General features: G+C 36.4%; 2 protein-coding genes across 4 annotated transcripts; one reads left to right on the top strand and one right to left on the bottom strand.

Moving 5' to 3' along the window:
- Positions 1–630: 630 nt before the first annotated feature.
- LOC111024197 (ATP citrate lyase (ACL) family protein) lies at positions 631–13,794 on the top strand. Of its 2 annotated transcripts, XM_022301832.2 has the most exons (12): positions 632–882; positions 1,070–1,180; positions 1,406–1,517; positions 1,798–1,862; positions 2,935–3,012; positions 3,196–3,270; positions 3,388–3,540; positions 3,640–3,774; positions 6,423–6,587; positions 7,882–8,004; positions 13,355–13,426; positions 13,549–13,794. In XM_022301832.2, the coding sequence occupies exons 1-12, from the start codon at positions 781–783 to the stop codon at positions 13,621–13,623; spliced, it is 1,266 nt and encodes a 421-aa protein (XP_022157524.1). In that variant the 5' UTR covers positions 632–780; the 3' UTR covers positions 13,624–13,794. The 2 variants fall into 2 exon arrangements, with proteins under 2 accessions (XP_022157525.1, XP_022157524.1); XM_022301833.2 differs by lacking the exon at positions 13,549–13,794 and having other exon boundaries at positions 631–882; positions 13,298–13,426.
- A 2,262-nt stretch (positions 13,795–16,056) lies between these two features.
- LOC111024196 (glutathione gamma-glutamylcysteinyltransferase 3) lies at positions 16,057–21,335 on the bottom strand. 2 transcript variants are annotated; one of them, XM_022301830.2, is made up of 8 exons: positions 21,165–21,335; positions 20,906–21,062; positions 20,069–20,307; positions 19,621–19,784; positions 19,484–19,535; positions 17,103–17,330; positions 16,414–16,914; positions 16,057–16,337 (listed from the first exon to the last, which is right to left on the bottom strand). In XM_022301830.2, exons 1-8 carry the CDS (start codon positions 21,237–21,239, stop codon positions 16,287–16,289), a joined length of 1,467 nt encoding a protein of 488 aa, XP_022157522.1. In that variant the 5' UTR covers positions 21,240–21,335; the 3' UTR covers positions 16,057–16,286. The 2 variants fall into 2 exon arrangements, with proteins under 2 accessions (XP_022157522.1, XP_022157523.1); XM_022301831.2 differs by having other exon boundaries at positions 20,906–21,079; positions 21,165–21,322.
- Between the last annotated feature and the right edge of the window lie 540 nt (positions 21,336–21,875).

Here is a 21,875-nt window from a genome sequence, read left to right as displayed (position 1 = left end):
AAAGTTAATAATTTAAACAAATTCTTTCAAATTTTTATATTTATTTTTTTTAATTACTATATTATATATTCAAATATTTTCACTCATATACTTATACTAAAATTATTTATCGAATAAAAAATTTAAATGATTTATAAAATTATAGAATTATTTCATTTTTTTATAATTTAAAAAATATCAACATCACTTAAATTTAAAAATGTTGACATTGAAATGGTTGAGTTTTAGTATAATTAAGCTACAATTAAAGTTTCATTCGTTAACTAAACAATTTGTATAAATTTTCGTTAAATTATGCTGGGTTGGCATCAAAATTGTAATAATTTTTGTTGAAGTTATAAGCCTTACGACTATATAAAAGATATAAAAATTACACCCAATTGTAATGTCGAACCTGAGTTATACTTATGATTGAGTAAAGAATATAAAAAAAGGTAGAGTTTTTATAGGTAAAATATAATTTAGGGACCAATTTACAAGTTTAATGGAAATTAATTTGATTTTTAAACACTAAATTAAAAGTTTTTATTTTAGTATAACATATAAAATAGGAGATTCAAAGCGGACAAGGTGGATTTATTTATTTTTGAAATATACAGGTTGAAATTATACAAAAATCAAAAGGAAAGAAATTGTAATTTAAAACATTGTAAACCTAGGGGTCTCTGAAACGATATTCTCCGGCCGACCTTAGAGCTGCTTGCTTCCAGTGTCCGCTTCTGAAGGTTGATCTGCAGGGCGTATCGAACATTCTATTTCTCATACACGTCTCAAGAAAGCATGGTGAGAGGGTTGCTCAATAAGCTCGTCTCTCGATCTCTTTCCGTCGCAGGCAAATGGCAGCAACAACAGCTGCGACGTCTCAACATCCATGAGTATCAGGTTCTTTTTGCTCATAATTTCTTTTACTATTAGCATGTCTTGGATTCTGATTCCTGGGGTGTGTTTAGCCATCGGAAAATTTATGGAATTCTTCATTTCGCCTGCTTCTTGGATTCCATTTAAATCTTGTGGAAGGATTTTCATTTTTTTGTCACACCTAATTTTTTACTCTTCCTGTGGTGATCAGGGGTCTGAGCTGATGAGTAAATATGGGATCAATGTACCCAAGGGCGTTGCCGTTTCTTCTGTTGATGAAGCTAAAAACGCAGTGCGGACTGCTTTTCCTGATGCGAAAGAGGTATTCATGGGTCGTCATGGTTCTCTTCTTCATCTCACGATGCAACGTTCTTTTTTTTGGATGTCTTAAAATTCTGAAATTCACGAAGAGAAATCATTATGGTTCTAGCATGACTTCGCATGAAATTTTTATTTAGAATTGAAATAGAGCTTGGACGCCGCATTATATATTACCAAAATCTCAACCAGTTAAGAGAAGCATTGTACAAAATTTGATATCGTGCAGTTGGTCGTTAAAAGTCAAATTTTAGCTGGTGGAAGAGGTTTGGGAACGTTCAAAAGCGGCTTAAAGGGTGGAGTTCACATTGTGAAGGTGGACCAGGTTGAAGAGTTTGCTGGTAGGACGACCTTTTGTGTTTTCATCTTTCTAAATCGTTAAAAAGGTTCTCAGTTTCTAACCATTTGAAGATTCTAGTTCTACTTACGTGGTTGCTGAATCTCATATTAGATCTGGGGAGCATTTCTCAAAGCCAATTTGTCTATTGTACTTTATGGAATTAAGTACTACTTTTCCGCTTCTGCTTTAGTTTGCTTAAATGTGGAGCGGACGAATTTTATAGAATATTTCAATGAAATCCTTTTTTCCTCAGTTTTGGCCTTTTCCTATTTTCTGTGCAGGAAAGATGCTAGGGCAGATACTCGTCACTAAACAAACTGGTCCCCAGGGCAAAGTAGTCAGCAAGGTATCATATGTCTTCAGTCTGCATAGTCCCTTTAGTTCCTTTATGCATAATCTTCCTGAATAATGCAAATTTGTAGCTGTTATTTTCCTTTTTGTAGATTCTGTTCTTCTGCCTAGGAATCTGTCTGGTTACTTATAATCAATGTGAATTTTTTTTGGTGAGATTTGACAAGTTTTCCTATGGCTAGTACCGTGGCTTTAGCTCCTTACAATACAATTTTCTTACACAACAAGTGGGCTTAACCAAATATAGCCAAAAGACCTTAACCTTGTTGATGAAAGAATGAGTCAATGACTAATGAGTTGAAAAACAGAGTATTTTTTGTTACCATGTCTGCACCATCCAAGATCAAAAAGCTTAAACACCACCTGGTACAATTAGAATGCTGACAAATGGAGAACTACTATTTGGCTTTCTCCATCTTGCAAAAGAGCCCCAGTAGGAGGAAGACCATGATTCAGATTTCCATTTTGAACTGTCACCAGTGTTAATCTTGCCAAGAGCTATTGACTAAAACAGTAAGAAAATGGTTAAAGTGCGATCTGCAAGTATACACTAAAGAGCTGTTAAGTTTGGTACCGTAGTGTAGGGAGGGTGAGAAATGCAGAAACCATCACCTTTTAGTGAAGTAAAACCCATTCATTAGTCTACCTCTCATATATGGGCCCTGTTAAACTTCAACTTCCTGCAAGAATTATCGATCTTTTGCAGGCTTTTAGATGTATCTAGAGTGAGAATGAGGCAAGGCAATTCAGTATGGGAATAATATTGCATAACTTGAGGCAATTTTATGGGAAGGGAACTAATGAAGTAATGATTGATTCGGGATCGCTTACAAATTAGCTTTCACTTATTATGCATAAACCAGTGTGTCAAATATGTTGTATATTTATTAGAAGGAATATGTTGTATTCTATTGAAAAGCATATTATTGCGTTTCTTTCTTACTTTTCATCATCTCCTTTGTGTCTGCTATATGGTTTGTTTGTCAATGCCCGACAGTAAAGATCTGAGTGTTTTAACAGGACCAATTTTTAATTTTAATTTATTCCTTCTCTTTGTTTCAATACAGGTTTATCTGTGCGAGAAGTTGTCACTTACCAATGAAATGTACTTTGCTATCACTCTGGATCGTAAAACTGCCGGTCCAGTATGTTCCATTACCCATGTGTGCCTACTTCGTTTATTTAAAATAAAACAAAAGTGTGGCTACTTTGTTTTTTCTGTCAATTCTCGGTCTTGTTATTTCTGTTTTTTTAATTTAGGTATCCTAAGGAGGATTTTGGTTACGTATGTGTTAAATAAAATAAATTTTAACTTGCTTTGTTTTCAGCTTATCATTGCCTGTAGAAAAGGTGGAACTAGCATTGAAGATCTTGCTGAAAACTTCCCAGATATGATTATAAAGGTTGTTGTTGCGTCTTTGCTTTCTTGGCTGGCAGTGTTGCCAACCGAGCTTTTATTCTTTTGAGATTTGTGCAACTTAATGTTTCCTAACTCAACCATATCTTTCTTCCTTGGAAAGGTACCTATTGATGTTTTCCAAGGAATTACGGATGAAGATGCTGCCAAGGTTGTGGATGGTTTGGCTCCCAAGGCTGCTGATAGAAATGATTCAATTGAACAAGTGAAGAAATTGTATCAACTCTTCTGTGAGTGTGACTGCACATTACTGGAAGTAAGCATGACTTTGTTAACTTTATTTTTTGCAATTTTGCATGACTTGTTCCGCACTAGAGTGTTAATCTGATGATTCTTATTACCTTATTCGTTGCAGGTAAATCCAATTGCAGAGACTTCTGAAAAGCAGCTGGTGGCTGCTGATGCTAAGCTAAACTTTGATGATAATGCTGCATTTCGTCAAAAAGCAATATTTGCTCTTCGTGATCCAACACAAGAGGATCCTCGAGAGGTCCAGTTTTCCCTCTTTATATGGAGGAGAATAATTTCTTGATTCTATTGCAACAGTTATACCATAAAATTTTTAATTTGATCCACCAAACCTTTTTTTCTTTCTTTCTTTTTTTTTTTTTGGGGATGAAATCCCGAGCTTTCATTGAGAAAAATTGAAAGAATACAAAATGAAATATAGAAAACAGCCCAACAAAAGGAGCTAAACTTAAAGAACGGGCTCCAATCTAGCTAGATCAAATCTAAGGAGTAATTACAAAAAAACTTAGATACTGATGCCGAACGGGAAACGTGAAACCAGATAGGGCCCCCACTTCCTCCCAAGATCTCTCCACCCCTCAAAAAATCCTGTTTTTTTCTCTCGTTCCACCAAATCGAGTAGAATAGCAAAGAATCCCATATCGGCCCCATCCCTAAACGAAGGGTGATGGAGAGCCCCATCTAACATCAATTTGTATTCTATAGCGTGAGTAAGGCACCCCAAAAGTATGTAACAAACAATCCCACATCGACAAGGCAAACTGGCCAATCCAAAGGAGTGATTGAGATACTCAACTGCTCCCCTACAAGACAAAGAATAACACTGAGGCCCACTCAGAAAAGAAGAGTGCCTCATGATGCGGTTCAAAGTATTACCCCGCCATGTAAGATCTGCCAGACAAAAAATATAGTCGCCTTTGGAATCTCAACCTTCCAAAGTGAAAAAAAATGGAGAAGCGAGAGGGGAGGGGGTCATCTAGACACGAGAATAAAGGTTTGCAAAAAAACCTTTCGGGAGGATTAGGTGACCAAAGATGAGAATCCCTCCTCTCTGGGCTAAGAAGAAAGTCTCCCAACAAGGACAAGAAGGCCATGAGATTTGCCGTCTCCCTATCAAACAAAGGACGACAAAAACCAATAACCAAAGAAGAATCATTGCTTAATGAAGGCAAGACTGAAGCCACTATTTCCAAAGGCTTATACAACAACTCTCACTTGTCTAAATGAACCTCTTTTCCTTCATCAACCCCTTCCCCAAAAATGTCTCTCATAACTTTCTCTATGGTTTTCCTAGTGGACACAGGAGTTCTAAACAAAGATAGGAAGTAGTTCAAAATTCCGCTTAAAATGGACTGAATGAGGGTTAATCCCCCCGGAAAAGAAATATATTTTCCACGAATAGAGATGGTTTTGTACTTTTTCCCACAATAGGTGCCCTAGAATTACGAAGTTTAATTATGTGTCTTAGGGAGGACCTGAATTTGTATGCATAGCTACTTCAATCATGCTCGTCGTTTCTCGAAAGTATCTTTTTTCTGGGAACAACGAAGGGAAGGACCCTACCTCACATCCCACCAAAGTAGTCCACTTAGCCAACTTCGAGGGATCACAGTTAATGGCTAGGAGAGAATTTATTATGTTAATCGGACCTGATATCATCTCAAAGAAATACAAGAGGTGGTTAAGATTAATGAAAGACTCTTCCTTACAGAAACCGGAAAAAATCACATCGTCGGAAAATTGAAGGTGAGACAAATCAACCTACAAGTATGAATTTGTTGAGAGCTGCCGCATCAATTCTGAAATTAAGCAACGCTGTATTTCTCATGGTTGTTACTGGAAGCTCCAATTTCTAAATCACCTCTTCAAATGAAGTTAGGGTTGCACCACTATCTACTTCTAGCCCCACCACGTCCTACTCACCAATTCTTCCCTGAAACTGCATTTTCTTTGTAGTTGTGTCGGCTCACTACTAAATTCAATGTCACGTCAGTGTCTTCTATTGGCTCTCTATGGTTTCAATTAGTTGTTGGAACAATTAGAGCAGCACTCTTGGAAGGAAATTGTTTTGATGATGGGGTAAAAGCACCATGTATCGCCGCTCAAAGCGTTATATGCCAACTTTGAAGGGGTTTCTATTTGGGGAAGCTCAGGTACAAAAAAGAATATGAGCTTTTACAAGTCATTCAATCATAATTTTTTAAAATAGACATTGTTTGTGAAAAGCTGTCATATTTACTATTGGGGCAATCTTTGTATTTGGAAGACACTTTTTTCCTCCAAATTTGAAGTTCATTATCAATAAACCTTTTGACGCTTATTCATTATTTGCCCACAACACCACGTGTAGGCCGTTGATAGAAGACCTATGTCTATATCCAGGAAGACTGTAGGGTGCTAAGCCTACTAAAGTTCTCAAGTTAAGATGAAATTCTGATAAGAAATAATATTCCAATAAAATATATTATCATCCTAAAATTCCAAGGAGGGTGGGTTGAAATGCAATAATCTTTTACTGCGTCAAAATTATGTCAAGGGACATCATTTTATAGAGGCCTCACCACATATGGTTGCATGGAGACATGTCCTTTTTCTTCTTAAAAATTAAGTAGGGAAGGGCCATAAATTGTTTGAACTGTCCACCTAGACATTTGGAAGTTTAAGAAATCAAAATAAGAGGATTAGAACATTTCTTCATGCCTCCTCGCCTCTTTCTCTTTATATATCTCTACTTCTGGTATGTTATATTTGTCCTCATTTCACTTTCAGCTTCCCCCTTTATTCAACTTTCTCCTAACATGAGTGAGTTTTTGTGCGTGAATATCATAGTCATGAAGCAAACAACTTTGAAATATGTCTCTTTTGATTTTCTTTATTTTTTTCCAACAGGTTGATGCTGCCAAAGCAGATCTAAATTACATTGGGTTAGATGGAGAAATTGGTTGCATGGTCAATGGTGCAGGATTAGCAATGGCTACAATGGATATAATTAAGCTTCATGGGGGAACTCCTGCCAATTTCCTTGATGTAGGTGGAAATGCTTCTGAAGGCCAGGTAAATAATTCAAGCAAAGTGATCTTCTCTTTTGAAGCCCTAAACTTTAAACCCACTCAAGGGGATCCAAATTTTATATTAGAGGGCGCTCAAATTCAATGAAATATAATTTTAATTGCATTTGATGTGAAATAGGCTTTTCTGATGTATAATATTATCAAACTGAAGTCTACCAGCCCATGTTTGATATTAGTCTGTTGAGTAAAACCATAAGACTTTTTGTAGTTTAGTACTAGTTTATTTAAGAGAGTATAATTTAATTCCATACGGAATACGGATAGAAGTGTGGAACTTGAAACATTTAATGGAGATAATTTTCTTTTAATAATCATAGGTTATTTTGTTGCTATTATATAAAATTTAAGTTTCTTGAAAAATTTATTTCCACCTATATTTCATATCAAGAAGATTTTTTTTTTAATAATAAGAAATAATTTCATTAACGTATGAAATTTACTAAAATGGGAGGGAGGAAGCCCAAAACCAAAAGAGTTTCAAGAAACTTCTCCAATTGGTCAAAGATGTTGTTGCATAACTATAAGAACAAAAAAGAGGTGACAATTTACACCAAGTGACAACATGATTGGTAATATTATAAAGAATTCAATCAAAACTATGCTCCTTTCTAGGAGAAGTTTTTGGTTCCTTTCAATCCAAATGACCCAATAGAAAGCTCTAACCATGTGCAACCAAAGGATCTTCTTTTCATTCTTGAACGGCTGACCCGAAAGAGTGAGTGAAAGGAGACTTTTTTGGTCAAGGGGAAGGATGACTGTGGGGGAGATGGATAAGAAAGACGTTCACTACTGGAGCAAATCTTGAGTGTTGATGGCTCGGTAAAATAGCTCCCGTAGAAAGAATTTAATCTTCGGTAAAATAACCATGTGCAAAATTGAAACAAAAATTATAAAACTAATTAACATGATCTACTAATTAAATAATTAATTTACTATATATTTGTTATTTTGACAAGTTTAAATTTAAATGTGTAAGAGGTAAAAGAGTCTAATTATTTACTTCTAATTAATTTTTTTTAGCAAGAATGAAAAAAAATCAATCATAAAATTTTCTAAAAAAATGAAAAATATACTTTAAAATGATGAGGGTAGGCTCACAATTCCCACCGTGTCCACCTGCTGTTGAGGATGTTTTACATAGTACCCATGGGTGTATGCATGAAATGGGTGAGGAGGCCTTCAAAACTCTATTGCTATTTATTTATTCATAGTTCATTCATTTTTTACTCGATAGTCATAATCTTGCGATGGTTTAATAACTAAATTGTGTAAAGCAGGTGGTGGAGGCATTCAAGATATTGACTTCTGACGATAAAGTTAAAGCAATTTTGGTGAACATTTTTGGTGGAATAATGAAATGTGATGTCATAGCTAGTGGAATTGTCAACGCTGCCAAACAGGTAAAATATGCATATTTCTGGTTTCCATCAGTAGTATGTTGTAGAACACTTCCCATACTGTTTTTGGCGTTTTAGCTTTCAATTATACACACGGACGTCAAGGAAAGCTTTTATTAAGAGATGGAGATTGCATCCTTGAACACTTGTATTGTCTTTTCATTATTTCAATGAGAAGTTGTATCTTTGTTCAAAAAAGAGATGGAGATTGCATGGCATAAGATGATATGATATCCGTTTTAATCAAGAAGCTTGTAATGTATCATAATTACCCTTCATCCATGCTAAAGTGACAAACTCGTCATCATACTTGATGACACCCCCTTGATGTACAATCCACATGTACCTCATGTGATTGTAACATACAACATAAAACCTCTGATTGGAGTGTTCTTCACAATAATTTTTTAACACCTCCTTTTCTCAACACTTTATAATGGAGGCCTTCCATATAGATCCTTGTCTAGGTAGGGATTCCTCAACCCGAAGGCCTCTAGGTTATTTTCCTAGTTTTGTTGGATCTATATATCTTCTTTGTTTCATATATATTAAAAAAAAACTGAGTGAGATTTCTTGCTTCTTTGACAGAAATTTTTTTTTCTTCTCTTCTGATGAGTGACAAGGGTGGTTCACCACCTAGGATTTTGTGGTCTACAAACTTAAATGGGCGTAGTCCTTCTCAAGGTCCCAAGTGTCGAAGGGCCATATGCTAAAACCTCCTATTGGATTTATGTACTTCCCCCTACTAGTAGATCCTCATCCATTATGTGAGTCATTGATATAAGTTAATTTAATTTGAACTCTTTAAATTAGGTCTCTTCTAATAAACTAACAAACTAAGTCTTTTAATGTGAGTTTTTCAGCAATTAATTTACTAACTTTTATTCATTAACCCATGGTTATATTACTAAAGGTTAGTAATTGGAACACTCTCATGCATGGTAGACAATGTTAGACAAAGTTATAGGAAGAATCAATCCTTCAGCCACCTTGGTGCCCCCACTTGGGTCACAAGCTTGCATTACCAAGCTCAACAATGTTGGACAAAGTTATAATCACAGATATAATCACTACTACATGAGTATCTTTCATGAGCAATCCATAATTAGCTGATAAATTTACAATTTCATCTCTATAATTGTTTCTTGTTGCTTGAGTCCCACTACTTCTCCAATGAATATGTTCCCCCTTTAGCCACCAAGAACGGTAGCTTTGTTGTTTCCACTAATAGAAAGGAGTGAGTTTCATCTTGGAATGTCGTATTTTTAGCTTCCTTAGAACTCAAGACACAGATGTACAACCTATAGACCTATCTAGCAATTTCCTTAAAATAGCAAGTTTATTGAGTGAATGTTTCTCTCACTATATCAATAAGAAATTAGCTTAGTTAACCACTATATCACATGCAGAAAAATGCTCTCTCGTTGCATCTTGCTCCTTCGTCCCTCACCACACAAGCGCTCGTCGACAATCAGTGGGGTGTCCTTGCCTAAGTTCTGATCAATTTTTAGTGTGAATGGGTTCAAACAAGATCTCAGTCAAGATTGAAAACAAGGTTTTCGCATGCGACCATATATATATTCTTTTGGTAAGAAACAATTTCATTGTTGTGTGAAACTACAAAAGGGAGGGATGAAAAGACCTTCGTGAACCAAAGGAGTTACAAGAAACTTCTCCAATTGGTCTGAATCAATAGTATAATAATGAAAAAGGGGAGATATTTACACCAAGAATAGCAAGGGAAATGATGATGTGAAATATTCTAGCAAAGGGTAGTTCCTTATTGGTGAAGATCCTATGATTTCTTTCATTCCATGTGATCCATAAAAAGATTCTTAGAATCTCGTTTTCTTTCTTGAAGGGATGACCCGCAAAAGCATAAGAGAGTAAGGTCTTGGTGTCATAAGGAAGAGCCACTTTCCAATCAAAAGCTACAAGAATCTTGTCCCAAAACATAGATGCAAATGAGCATGTGTGGAAGATAGATGTTGAGATTCCCTTTCGTCTTTACAAAGGACACACCAATGAGGAGATATTGTAAGGTATGGGAGCCGACGCTGGGATTATATGACCATGAGAAACAAGGGAGCTGGTATATTGAAACAACCAATACATTCGACTCAAGTTTGGTTCAACCTAAATTAATTTTAGGTAAACCCACAAAACAACCCAACTCATAAAGTTTTCGTTTTCTTTTTAACCCAACCTTACCCAACAAGGGAGATGGTATAGGATTACAGAAAGACATTTCAAGTGTGTGCTTTCAATTGAAGAAATAGTGGCGAGAAAGACATTTCAAGCATTTGTGCTTTCAATTGAAGAAATAGTGGCGATGTGGATAGTTGATGTCCTTGAATACCTTCTTGCTCCCCAATCATAGAAATTCGTTAGGAAGATGAATTTTGATGATGAATTTATTTGGATTTATAAAGTGATGGGACGAATAGATAGGAAATTTTCTAGAAATTATGAAGGTTAAGAGTGGAGGGGGTATAAGGAATATCGTGGTTCCCTCCAATGTAGATTTCAAGGGATAGACGACCTTCCGTGGTTTTCTTTTAGACTTTTAAAAGGCTGGAAAAATGGAAGTATTTGACTTTGTCCAAAGGGGGACGACTCACCTTGGCACAGGCAGTCTTGAACAGCATTCCTATCTACTTCTTTTCAATGTTAAAGGCCCCCAAGTCCGTGATCTCCTCGATGTAGAAGCTCATGAGGGACTTCATCTGGAATGGTGGAAAACATAGGCCTATCGGGAACTTAGTAAGGTGGTCGTGGACTGCATTACCAACCCAACAGGGAGGTTTAGGAGTGGGCTCCCTTGAAAAGAGAAATACGGCCCTTCTCATGAAATGGTTGTGGCGCTTTGCTAACGAAAAAAACTGCCTATGGAGGAAGGTCATAGCAGCCATTTATGGCGAAGAACCTTTTGGATGGAGGTCGAAGCCCTCTAAGAACTCTTCCATAGGTAGACCGTGGATCGATATCCAAAGAACATCGGATTTTTGTAAGTTCTCCTTTTTCAAAGTGGAATCGGGGGAAACAGTGAGATTTTGGGAAGACCCTTGGATCGATTCTTCTCCTCTGGCAGTTTCTTTTCCTGACTTGTACAGTATCTCCACCAAGAAAGAGAAGTCTATTGCTGATTGCTGGATTACAGAGGCCATGACATGGGATGTGGGCATGAGAAGGAACCTTTTTGATAGAGAAATGGAGAGATGGGCAGTTTTCACTAGCAAGCTTGAAGGAGTGGTTATTGGCCAAGGTAGAGATTCACTCGGGTACCCGAAGGCAGATAGCAGAGGCACCTTTACAGTAAAATCTGCTTTTCTAGCCATCTCTTCCCCCCTCCCCTAAGTTGAATTCTGCCACTGCATCTTTTATTTGGAATTTCAAGGTTCCTAAAAAGGTGAAGGTCTTCCTTTGGACTCTCTTCTATAGGGGAACTAATACTGCTGATAAAATCCAAAGAAAGCTTCCTCATTGGACCCTTTCTCCTTCAGTTTGTACTATGTGCATTAATAGCGCGGAAACAGTGGATCATCTCTTCCTTCATTGTGCTCTTGCTACTAAGGCGTGGAACTACTTAGCTTCTCTCTTTGACCTCGCTATCAGTGTTCCTAGGAAGATTGACGATTTTGTAGCGGAAGGTTTTGGAGGCTTCAGACTCAAAGGAAAAGCGTATGTTCTTTGGAATTGTGCAGCTAGAGCTCTTCTGTGGTTGCTTTGGAAGGAACGAAACCATAGACTTTTTGAAGAGAAAGAGGCCTCTTTTGACTCTTTTATTGTGAATATTAAGCATATAGCTTCTTGGTGTGCTTCGACTCATAAGAATGTTTTTTGTAACTATGGTTTCTTATTGATTTATCAAAATTGGAACTCCTTGATTGTATAGTTTCTTCGGGGAGGGTCCCCTCGACCCTCTGCCTCTAGGCTGTTCTGTTTGCCTTCGGGCTTCTTTTGATCTTGAATACAAGACTCTTTGTTTCTTATCAAAAAAGAGTAAAAGAGGCCCTCCCTTTGCAGAGATTGTGAAATCCGAAGGGGTAAGAAGGACACTCCTTTTCTGCTTTAAGGGATAGGACACAAAGTAGTTAGAGCTCTGAAATGGAATGACACGGTTGTTGTGACTAGGAGAGATTTTCATGACAATTGGGGGAAAGTCCTCCATACGACATTGAGCCACTTGAGGAGAATTTTATCATTAATTTCTTTCAACCAAATATGCTCTCTTGAAGTGTCCCTCGATTGAGTGCACATAATAAAGGTTGGGTGACTTTCAAACCTATTATACTTGAGATGGAGTTGTTGGACTCACAGAAACATGGCAAAACTTGTGTGTTGACATCATATGGGGGGTGGGTCAGATTAAACAACATACCCATCCAGATCCATTACACTTTTGTTAGAAAGGGATGCTCATTCCTTTTTAAAGAATTTGGGATGGTGTTCTGTTCGCCGAATCAAGTAGATATATGGCTTCTGGAGGCGAACAATGGGTGGTCTCTGAAAAGGGAAAGTAAATATCTTATGGTGCTCTGCAGTGCAAGCTCTTTTGTGGAGATGTTGGTCGGAGATAACTTATAGAATATTTGATTGAGGACGGGGAAGTTCGGTTTGATTCGCTTTGTATCGGTGTGCAGATCATCCCTTCACCACAGTCCTTCATAGTTGGAAGACTTGCGTGTAATTAGATCTTCTGGGAGGGGGTTCCCTCTTCCTCTGCCCAAACATTTTTTTTTTTGGAATGAATTCAACTTCAAGTTTATTACATATAAAAAAAGAAAAAAATTCAATTGCATACCAAGAGTTAGTAATTCACTTACTATTGAGATCAGATGATATATGATCATGGTTTTTTGCTCAAGCCTTAAAAGTATGAGGGGATGTTTGTGTGGTTTGTATAAAGGGTAACGATAATGGGTTAGTGTACAGCTGAAGGGACAGGTTCTTTCTTTTCCATTGGGCTTTTACTGTTTCTTTTAAATCCATGTTCTTTTGACACCTTTGTTTCTTCTGTATTTGAGGGGATGTTTGTGTGGTTTTGTACAGATGGAAATGGTAGAATGGGGTGAGTGTAGAGCTGAAAAGTGATGGGTTCTTAGTTTTCCGGATACTTTTGGGCTTTTAATGTTTCTTTTGAATTCTTGTACACTGTAACTTTTACCTATATTAGCGCAAAGTTGTTTCTTTTTGAAGATTAGCATAATTTCAATCCCAAGAAACGATAATGGAAATAGACCTTTTTAGTCCATAAATCACATGTTTAGGTAACTGTTGGCTTCTCTTTGTTCAGCAAGATTTACGGTTATGAGGATGCTATTCTAAGATTGTGTATGACCTTGTGTTGAAGGTCTCCCTGAAAGTGCCCGTTGTTGTTCGGCTTGAAGGCACGAATGTTGACCAAGGAAAAAGGATTCTGAAGGTAAACAATCAACTACTATATTTTTGTTTCTATCCCCACAACAAAATCCAAAAGGTTTATTAACTGAGAGAGAGGAGGGAGTAAAAAGTAAATTATTGTGATCACTGATGATGGGTGTGCAGGAAAGTGGGATGACATTGATAACAGCAGAAGATCTGGATGATGCTGCAGAGAAAGCAGTTAAAGCAGCATATTGAGTTAAAAATTTAAATTCTTTTTTATGTATTTATTACTCGTTTCCTAGTGATTGTTGTTTTTCATGGAATCAGTGCGATTCTGATTGTTGTTTGCCGCGAAATGAATGCGCGCACGTCTAACATTTGATGAAAACAAGTGCAAATTTTAATAACGAGTAGCTTTTTTGCTGAGATTATGGAGTGGAGGTTCCTTTCCTTATAGTTTCAACTTTTCTTGCTTTATGGATATAGGTTTTAGTGGTTGAATTGATAATCTCCCATAAAATTTTGCCAGGTTCCATCTAAAGAAAAATAAAAAGTTGAAGTAGCTTAGAACCTTCCATATACATCAACCTATATCATTCGGCTAGGTTAAATGCTCATGACACTATTTGGGTTAGATCAGCTCGACCTTCAATAACTAGGCTCATGGGGTTAAAAAATTTTCTTTGATGGACCAAAAAAAAAAAGAAGGAAAGAGCCCTGATAGAAATAAATAAATCAAGCTATAAATGGTGTGTATCGGAATTCCAAAGACTGATAACTGATTCCATTTCCAATCAATCAACAAAAACAGAGGGGGTTCTCTTAGCTTCTTCAATTCCACGTAAGGAAAGAGCACTGATAAATGACATGTATGGGAATCAGAGCACTCATAAACGACATGTATTGGAATTCCACTTTGATTCGCATAGTCGAAGAATGAGCGTAAAAACGTTTGAATTTCATTTGAGGTTTTGTATTTGTTATGGTTAATTTCGTTTTTCCGAAATTTGTAGGGAAATTTTCCTCTAGTATGCACCTTTTATTATTATTATTATTATTTTTTAATTTTATTTATTTTTAAAGATGATCCTTACTTTAGACATCTTTAAAATTTTGATTTCAAGATATTTTCCCCAATTTTTGGGATTATACAAAAGTCGTTATTTCTAGATTAAATTTTTTACGAAATATATTGGTGTAGGTACCAACTGTATTTGGATTTTAGATTACTAATTTGTAATAGTAGTTTATTCTATATGTTGATGCTAAATTTCAGTTTGCAGACGTGGCCGGAGAGTGGTGACTTGTGATATCCTTTGTATGAACATATAACCTATAAGGTCGAACTCAGTATTGATGTGATATTCTGTCGAATGCACTACGAAACTTAAGTTAGAAGTTAGTTCAGAGGAGCTAAGGAGAGCCATAATGTTGTGCAAAACTGTCGAAATTTAGGCCGTAGGATCGGGCAGAGTTCTTAGATGACTCTAAGGATGCTCGAACATGCAAAACTGTTATATTTTTTACAAATAATTTGATATTGTGTTATATCTTAGATGCTTAGGTGTTGCTGATTCAGGTCAAGGGAATTTAATCCAGCTCAGACTCTTCTAATTTCTCGTCTTTATTAGCTCCGGTTTGGGTCTTCCCTTTTATGGGTTATGACCTGAAATGTTGGGTTAATTTTCTGCTGAATTTGTTTAGAGCAATTCGTGGCCAGTAAGGGAGAGTGAGTGAAGGAAGCTAAGTGTGCTCTTGTATTGAGAGAAGAAAACATTCTTCGTCTCTGGGTTATTTTCTCTTTCGATTCTTTGGTAGAGAGGAAAATGAGAGCGGAAAAGATAAATCTGTATAATTAAATACCTATCATTTTAATGTGCCGGTTTTTTAAATCCAACCAATCTTTAATTGTTATAAAAATTATAAAACTTAAAATTAGGATTAGGAGAAAAAAGAAAAAGAAATTTGAGGTTTTTAAAATTGATAAAATATTTATTAAATTTAATATATTATTATATATATAATAATTAACATTTATTAAAATATTAAATGGGGTGAGGTTGGGAACGAGGACAGGTGGAGATACCCTTCCCCGTCTCTGTCCCCAAGGACTCGATTAAAATTCTCAGTTTGGCCCCATCCCCAATCAAATTGAAGATTTCCCGACCCTATTGGGGCAGTTACCCACGGGGATTGGGTCTTATGAGTTTTGCCATCCTTAATTTCTAAAAATTTCTAGAAAGTATGTTGGATAGATGCAGCATATATTCCTAAAAATAATACTATAATGGTACTGTTTTATATAAAGTTTTATATTTTTGATATATGCTGCACAGATGTTTGCAAAACAAAGACCTAACATCGAGGAGAGCCGAACCTGAGGGTACCGTATGAGACTGAGCATTGTTCTTACAACTTTAACTTCACCTAAGGCCAGAAGAAGAATTTGAATTTTTTGCACAAGTTGCAAAATTTAGTCCAGCTAGACGAAGAATTAATTGTCAATTTATAGACGTGACTTGGAAGATGGGGTCCACAAATCTGTGCTAGTCAATGATGGAGGAGATGTTTTGCCTACCTTTTCTTCCCAAAATGATTTGAGCCCTCGTTTATGCAACAGTTATATCTAGTTAGTTTTCTGTGCTAACTTTTCTCTAATTGAATTAAAAATAATATAGGTACAAGATATAATATGACAGAGCTGCCAAACTCATAAAAGATTATTTACTAATGATCATCATACGGTCTTTATAAATATGAGACTAAATTTCAGTGAGGAACAAGTTATTACGAGACATGTAGACTGGATATTTCCACTGAAATGCCAATACCATTGCTATAAATTCTCTAAACTACCGCAACAAAATGAAATATGAACTGGTCATTCTACAATTTTGTGAAGAATACGAGGAAGAATATTAGCTGAGATCAGTCATAAGAAAGTGCATTTGTTGTCTCAAGTGCAAAACCTGTCATGAACCCAGTAAAAAAGATTAGAAATAAGAACAGAAGGAAAAAAAAAGCTGAAGCTTAAAGCTGGATTACCTCCTCCCGAAGCATAGCAGGAAGGTAGTCTTCTGCAACAAGTCTCTTAATGTCTCCCAACAACTTCTCTTCTTTAATGGTGGACCAAATATGTTGAGGCAGTGAGAGCAAGAGTATGGTTAGCACATCAATCACAGATGGCCAATCACAACAACACTCATCTGAAATCTGACTCTGGCTCGATTCTGTTTTACATAAAGGTACTAACATATCTACTCCTTGTTTAGTAACCTTACTAACAACAGTCCCTGACACCACCACAGCTGGCTTTTCATTTTCACCATTCAAAAGGTGGATATCAGTTTTGCAGAAAGTTCGATCAGCTGAACAAGATTTCCCGGCCAGAGTTTCTGCCCCCTGACAACAAACAGTTGCAGCAATTTCAGGTAATTCATCTTTGTTAAACAAAGATGCCAAGCCCTTGCATAGTGTCCCAGATGCCAACCACTGTTTGATATGTTTGAAGAGTTCAGTCTCTCGTAGTTGTTCCAATATCTCTTCCTGAGATTTCCAAACTTAAACCTCAGAAAATTAAAAAAAAAAAATCTATACTTGAATCTCGATCATTTCACATATCACTTTAAACAAGAGTGAAAGAGGAAATTATACAAGGAGCCAATAGCCTGAAAAGAAAAAGTTATCCGCAAATAGTTAAACGAGAAAAATAACATAAAGAAGTTCAAGAGAACCTTGACAGCTAGTCTTCCCCTCTCCTCTACACTTAATTTTACGTTCCCATCCTCTTGCTCCCGAACTTCTGCAACCCACTTAATAAATTGTCTGAGATTTGGAGGTGGCAATTTAAATACTACAGTAAGTAATTCCTGTACATCTTTCACATCTTCTGTTTTCAAAAGTAGAGGAACCTCTTCTGTTAAGTATTTTATAACGTTGTTCCAACCTTCATGCTGACAACTCTGCACAAAACAAATTTACAACAAGTGTGTAATATAAATTCTTAACATAAGAAGTGCGTCCAAGAAAAGACCAAAAAACATATACCATTGGTAATATCAAAACTGAACTACAAACAAGATTGTGGTTTCCTAAGAGTTGGGAATCCAAGGGAAAACAACACTAGAATTTCCCACTTTCTTATTTTAGTGTCACCAACGCAAAGATCAAAGTGATAGACCTCCAATAGTGAAAGTATACAAAAGGAGAAACAGTGGTGGAGAAAATCGATAATTAGGTAATGGGAAATTGTTGTATTCATTAATAGATGGTGGGAAATTGTGGAAAGATAGTCCTTAGTCATTTAGTAAGAATATGAAGGGTCAGGTAGGCATTGAGTATAAATACTAGTAGGAACAGTGGTTGGGTATCCTTCTTTCCGGTCTTTAAAACTAAAAGTGTTAGTTGTAAGGGAGAGATAGAGGACTCTTAAACTTCCCTTAGTTTATCACAGTTTCAATAAATTCTACTCAAAAGACCTTCAATTCTCAATTCCTGCCAGCCAAACTCGTGCAAGTGGAAAACACTACTTGATCAATAAAGCAAAGAGAAGCAAAATGCTTAGGGAAGATGTCTGATCAGGATAAGGCCCTAGCAGAAAATAAGAATGGTGCTGCTTAGTGCTATATCTGAAAGCCCAATTAGCTTTTACGAATGGAAGACTGAAAGTAATGTTAATTGCAAATGAAGTTGTGGATGAAAGAAGAATCAAGAAGGGTAAAAGCTGGGTTCTTAGTATTGATCTAAAAAAGGTCTATAACAGGGTGGACTAGCAGTTGCTATGTACTATTCACAGAAAGATAGTTTTGACAGAAAAACCAGAGGTAGCATTATTCTTCAGGAGGTTTAAGATAGAGGAACCCTCTCTCTCCTCTCCCTTTTCATCCTTATTTTCAACGTGCTAAGCAGAGTCCAAGATAGAGCTTGAAGACATGGAATTCTGGAAGGGTTTAATTAAAGACAGCAGAGAAGGAATCATTAAATCATCCACAATTTGCACATGACACTTTGGTTGTAAACAAGGATAAGTAGAAGAAACTTAGAAATGTGTTTCTTAATATAAATTTGTTTGGAAAGATTTCGGGTTGGATATTAACCTCACCAAAATAGTTCTAGACATAATCTACATTTCCTTTCCAAATAGTACTACACGTGGCTAAGGGGCACAAATACAATACAATATGGATATGGCAACATGTAAATTTCTAAAAAGGTAAAACGATGGACACACTAGGGACACATTTTTATTCAATTAGAATATGAGTATATATTGATATATTTGATGCTGACAAGAGGAGAGAGAGAAGTTGAAAGCTGGGTTGGCCCATTAGCCGTCCCATACTTTGCTCCACAATTTGTCAAATGGGTCTCTCTTACCTCACCCAATATTTCTAAAAAAAAATATTGATATATTTGATACTTAAAAAGGAAACAAAATAAATATCCTAAGAAAGTGAAGATCATTATTTGGCTTTTATCTAGTACCATTATATATGGGGCGATTCGGTTTGAAAGGGATTGACACATTTTTTCTCACTTGGAATGTCCTATAAACAAACTCTGGGAAGATGTTAATCACTATATGACATTGTGGGTCCTCCTTCCTCATGTTGTCAATATGAGCATAGCTAAGTGAAAAAGACACCTACTACCATCTCAAAGATCGATGGTTCAATCCTCCACCTAGCCATTGTTGAACTCAAAAAATATGAATATACATATACATCCCCTTCTTATGTTATTAACCTACTAGCAAGCATTCTTATGAGCTCCCATCATTTGTGTCTTCTTTTCTTATCAATATATTACCAATTTTTTAACTAAAGAAAACAAGGGAATAAAAGAAAACCAAGAACAAAAACAAAAATACCCGAAAAGAAAACAAAAAATCAAAATGGTTATCAAATGTGGCCTTATCCATCAATTTTCTTTCTTTTTTCCTTGTGTATATGTTGATTAAACTTCAGTTTTCATCCTAGACTAATCTAATAACACCCCTAGTATGTAGCAGTGTATAAGACAACATCTAAAATTGTAGATAAATGACAAAACATAATCAGTTAAGCAGGGAAATGGGGGGTGGGAGGAGCACAATATCTCCAAGAAAATGATGTACCAGAGTGTAAAGAATAGACGGCCCCCTGGGAAGCCTAGATAAAATCATGTACCTGAGAAAGAAAAAATTCAGAACATGGAACTGCAGCACTGAGCCCACTCCACAAATTAACATGAGAAATTAGAATAAGAAGTTACCCTCTAGGTAGTCCTGTTGCACCATCAATTGTGTTCATGGCATCCCACAGTAGGGTAAGAGGAACCCAGTGAGGAGGATACTTGAAGCGTGCAACATCCAATATGAGAACCATATCTTTTCCAGCATGATAGCCTCCAATTGGTGAAAAATGGCCAGTTCCAGTCTGAAACCAATTATAGTGTTAACAACAAACCTCAAATTAATTTCTATAACAAGTGATCAAATGTGCCATAACTTCCTCAGAATGTATTAAGTTGTTACTCAAACACCCATTCACCTGTAACACTCATGATTAGAGCCCAATCTTTATTAATATTTTATTGAGTTTTTTTTTTCTTTTCGTTCATTGGGTTAGACTTATAAAAATATACAAATCTTTCAGTCACTGTAGCTAATTTAGAAGACATAAGGTAAGACTATTGATGAAAGGTATTAATTTGGATATACCTGCTTAAAAACTCCCCTATGGTAGGAAGTGATCACATGACAGTCCTCAGAAGAAGAACATGACACCACATACTTGCGAAAATCATCAATGGTGCTTTCATTTGTCCTAAAAGCTACCACTTTAGCACCATTGCAACGAGCCAAACATGCAACCTTTCCAAATGTGATACCTTCAGTTTTGATCTTTGCCAAAGGTTCACAGCAGTCAAGCATAGAGTCATCAAACCATCTCCATGGACCTGAAGGAAACAAGAAACATCAGTTCCTCGAACTTACATGAGATTTGTTGCTATGAAGGTAGTTTTATGAAATAAATGGTACTAGTAGTTTCTGCACCTAGTTCTTTTTGGTTCTTTTTCTTTCGTTAAATATTACTTGTTAGGATATATGCATGCAAGAACGCTGGTGAACCCAATTTACAGTTTCCATCAGTGCGAGCATTGAAGATTTGGAGACTACATGGCCACACCTTAATCGAAATAAATGGCCTATTACAATTAGCTAAAATAGTAAAAATAGCTAGTAATAAGGGAGGGCACCAAATCATCCTGTTTGGAAATGAAAATGCGAAGGCTCGATAACGTATGATCTCCAAACTGGTCAAAGAGATGAACTAAATACAATGAAACATACAGTTGGCGTTGGTTGATGTTTGCAGACAAGATAATGAAACGGAAACAGCTATCCGAAAGTTGATTCATAATGATTCCATACACTATACTCATTCTTTCACGTATGAGGACTATGAGGGATAAGGGTTGCAATTCTTCGATTGTGAACATCGCCACTTGCTTGAACAATGCAAAGTGGGAAAACAAGTGGCGATGATCAATTTACCTTTCCATTTTCTACCAGGATCAATAGAAAGTGCGTTGAGGACAACGGCAAGGGTGCCGAGTCCACAATAAGCAGGTTCGGATTGCGTTTGATAGTAAGAAATCAACTTGAAAAACCCTTCCATGGTTCCATCTCCAAGCGCCTCAGTAAAGAGACGCTGCAAAATTCACACAGCTGAAGCCAGTCAGAAACTAATTAGGAGAGTGATAAAAGAAATTGCAAAGAGACAGATAGAGAAGGTGTGAGGTGTTTAAAGCACCTTTCCATGGGAAGAGGCAAATTCTATAGCTGGAGGAGAAGGAAGAACCCTGCGATAAAATCCCGCGACCGCCATTATGGGAGAGAAAGATCGTCAACTTTGGAAAGCAAATTCTATGGGTGGAGAAAGTGGAAGAGCCTTGCTCTAAATTTGGATTCTCATAAGTCCTCTTTTTTCCTTTTGTTTTACTTATTCCCAATTCTTTGCTCCCCATCGTGGAAAGAAGGAAAGGTACACGACCGATGTTGACCTTTTCTTTTCCAAGCAAATTTTTATGGGCGCCTTGAAAAAAATAAAATAAAATAAAATCTTGTGACGGATAAAATCGAAGCCTACCACCTTACCTTACTCTTAATTTAAGTACCGATGAGTCCCACGTCGATGCATGGTTCTTTCTACAGGTCCTCAGTTCGATTGATAAAAAATCTATCTTATTTCAAATGTTGATCCAATACTTCGTTAATAATATTTAGAGTCAATTTGTGGGGAGAATATTTTTAACAAGTTCTCTACTTCTTAATAGCTGATGAAGATGTCCAAGAAAAAGTCAAGTTTCTAAGAAGGTTCCAACGGTCGCAACCGACACCACACTACTACTCTGCATGTCTCTACAAAGACTCTTAGTTTAATTTACTTCAATAAAAAAATCGCGATAGATGAGAGGTAAGATCGAGATTGAGGAATAAAATTGTGATAGACAATGGTAATGGC

The sequence above is a fragment of the Momordica charantia genome, assembly GCF_013281855.1.
Source record: "Momordica charantia cultivar OHB3-1 chromosome 9 unlocalized genomic scaffold, Mcharantia_2.0 BLBB01000009.1, whole genome shotgun sequence".
NCBI classification, from domain to species: Eukaryota; Viridiplantae; Streptophyta; class Magnoliopsida; order Cucurbitales; family Cucurbitaceae; genus Momordica; species Momordica charantia.
This window is presented reverse-complemented; position numbering and strand designations above follow the sequence as displayed.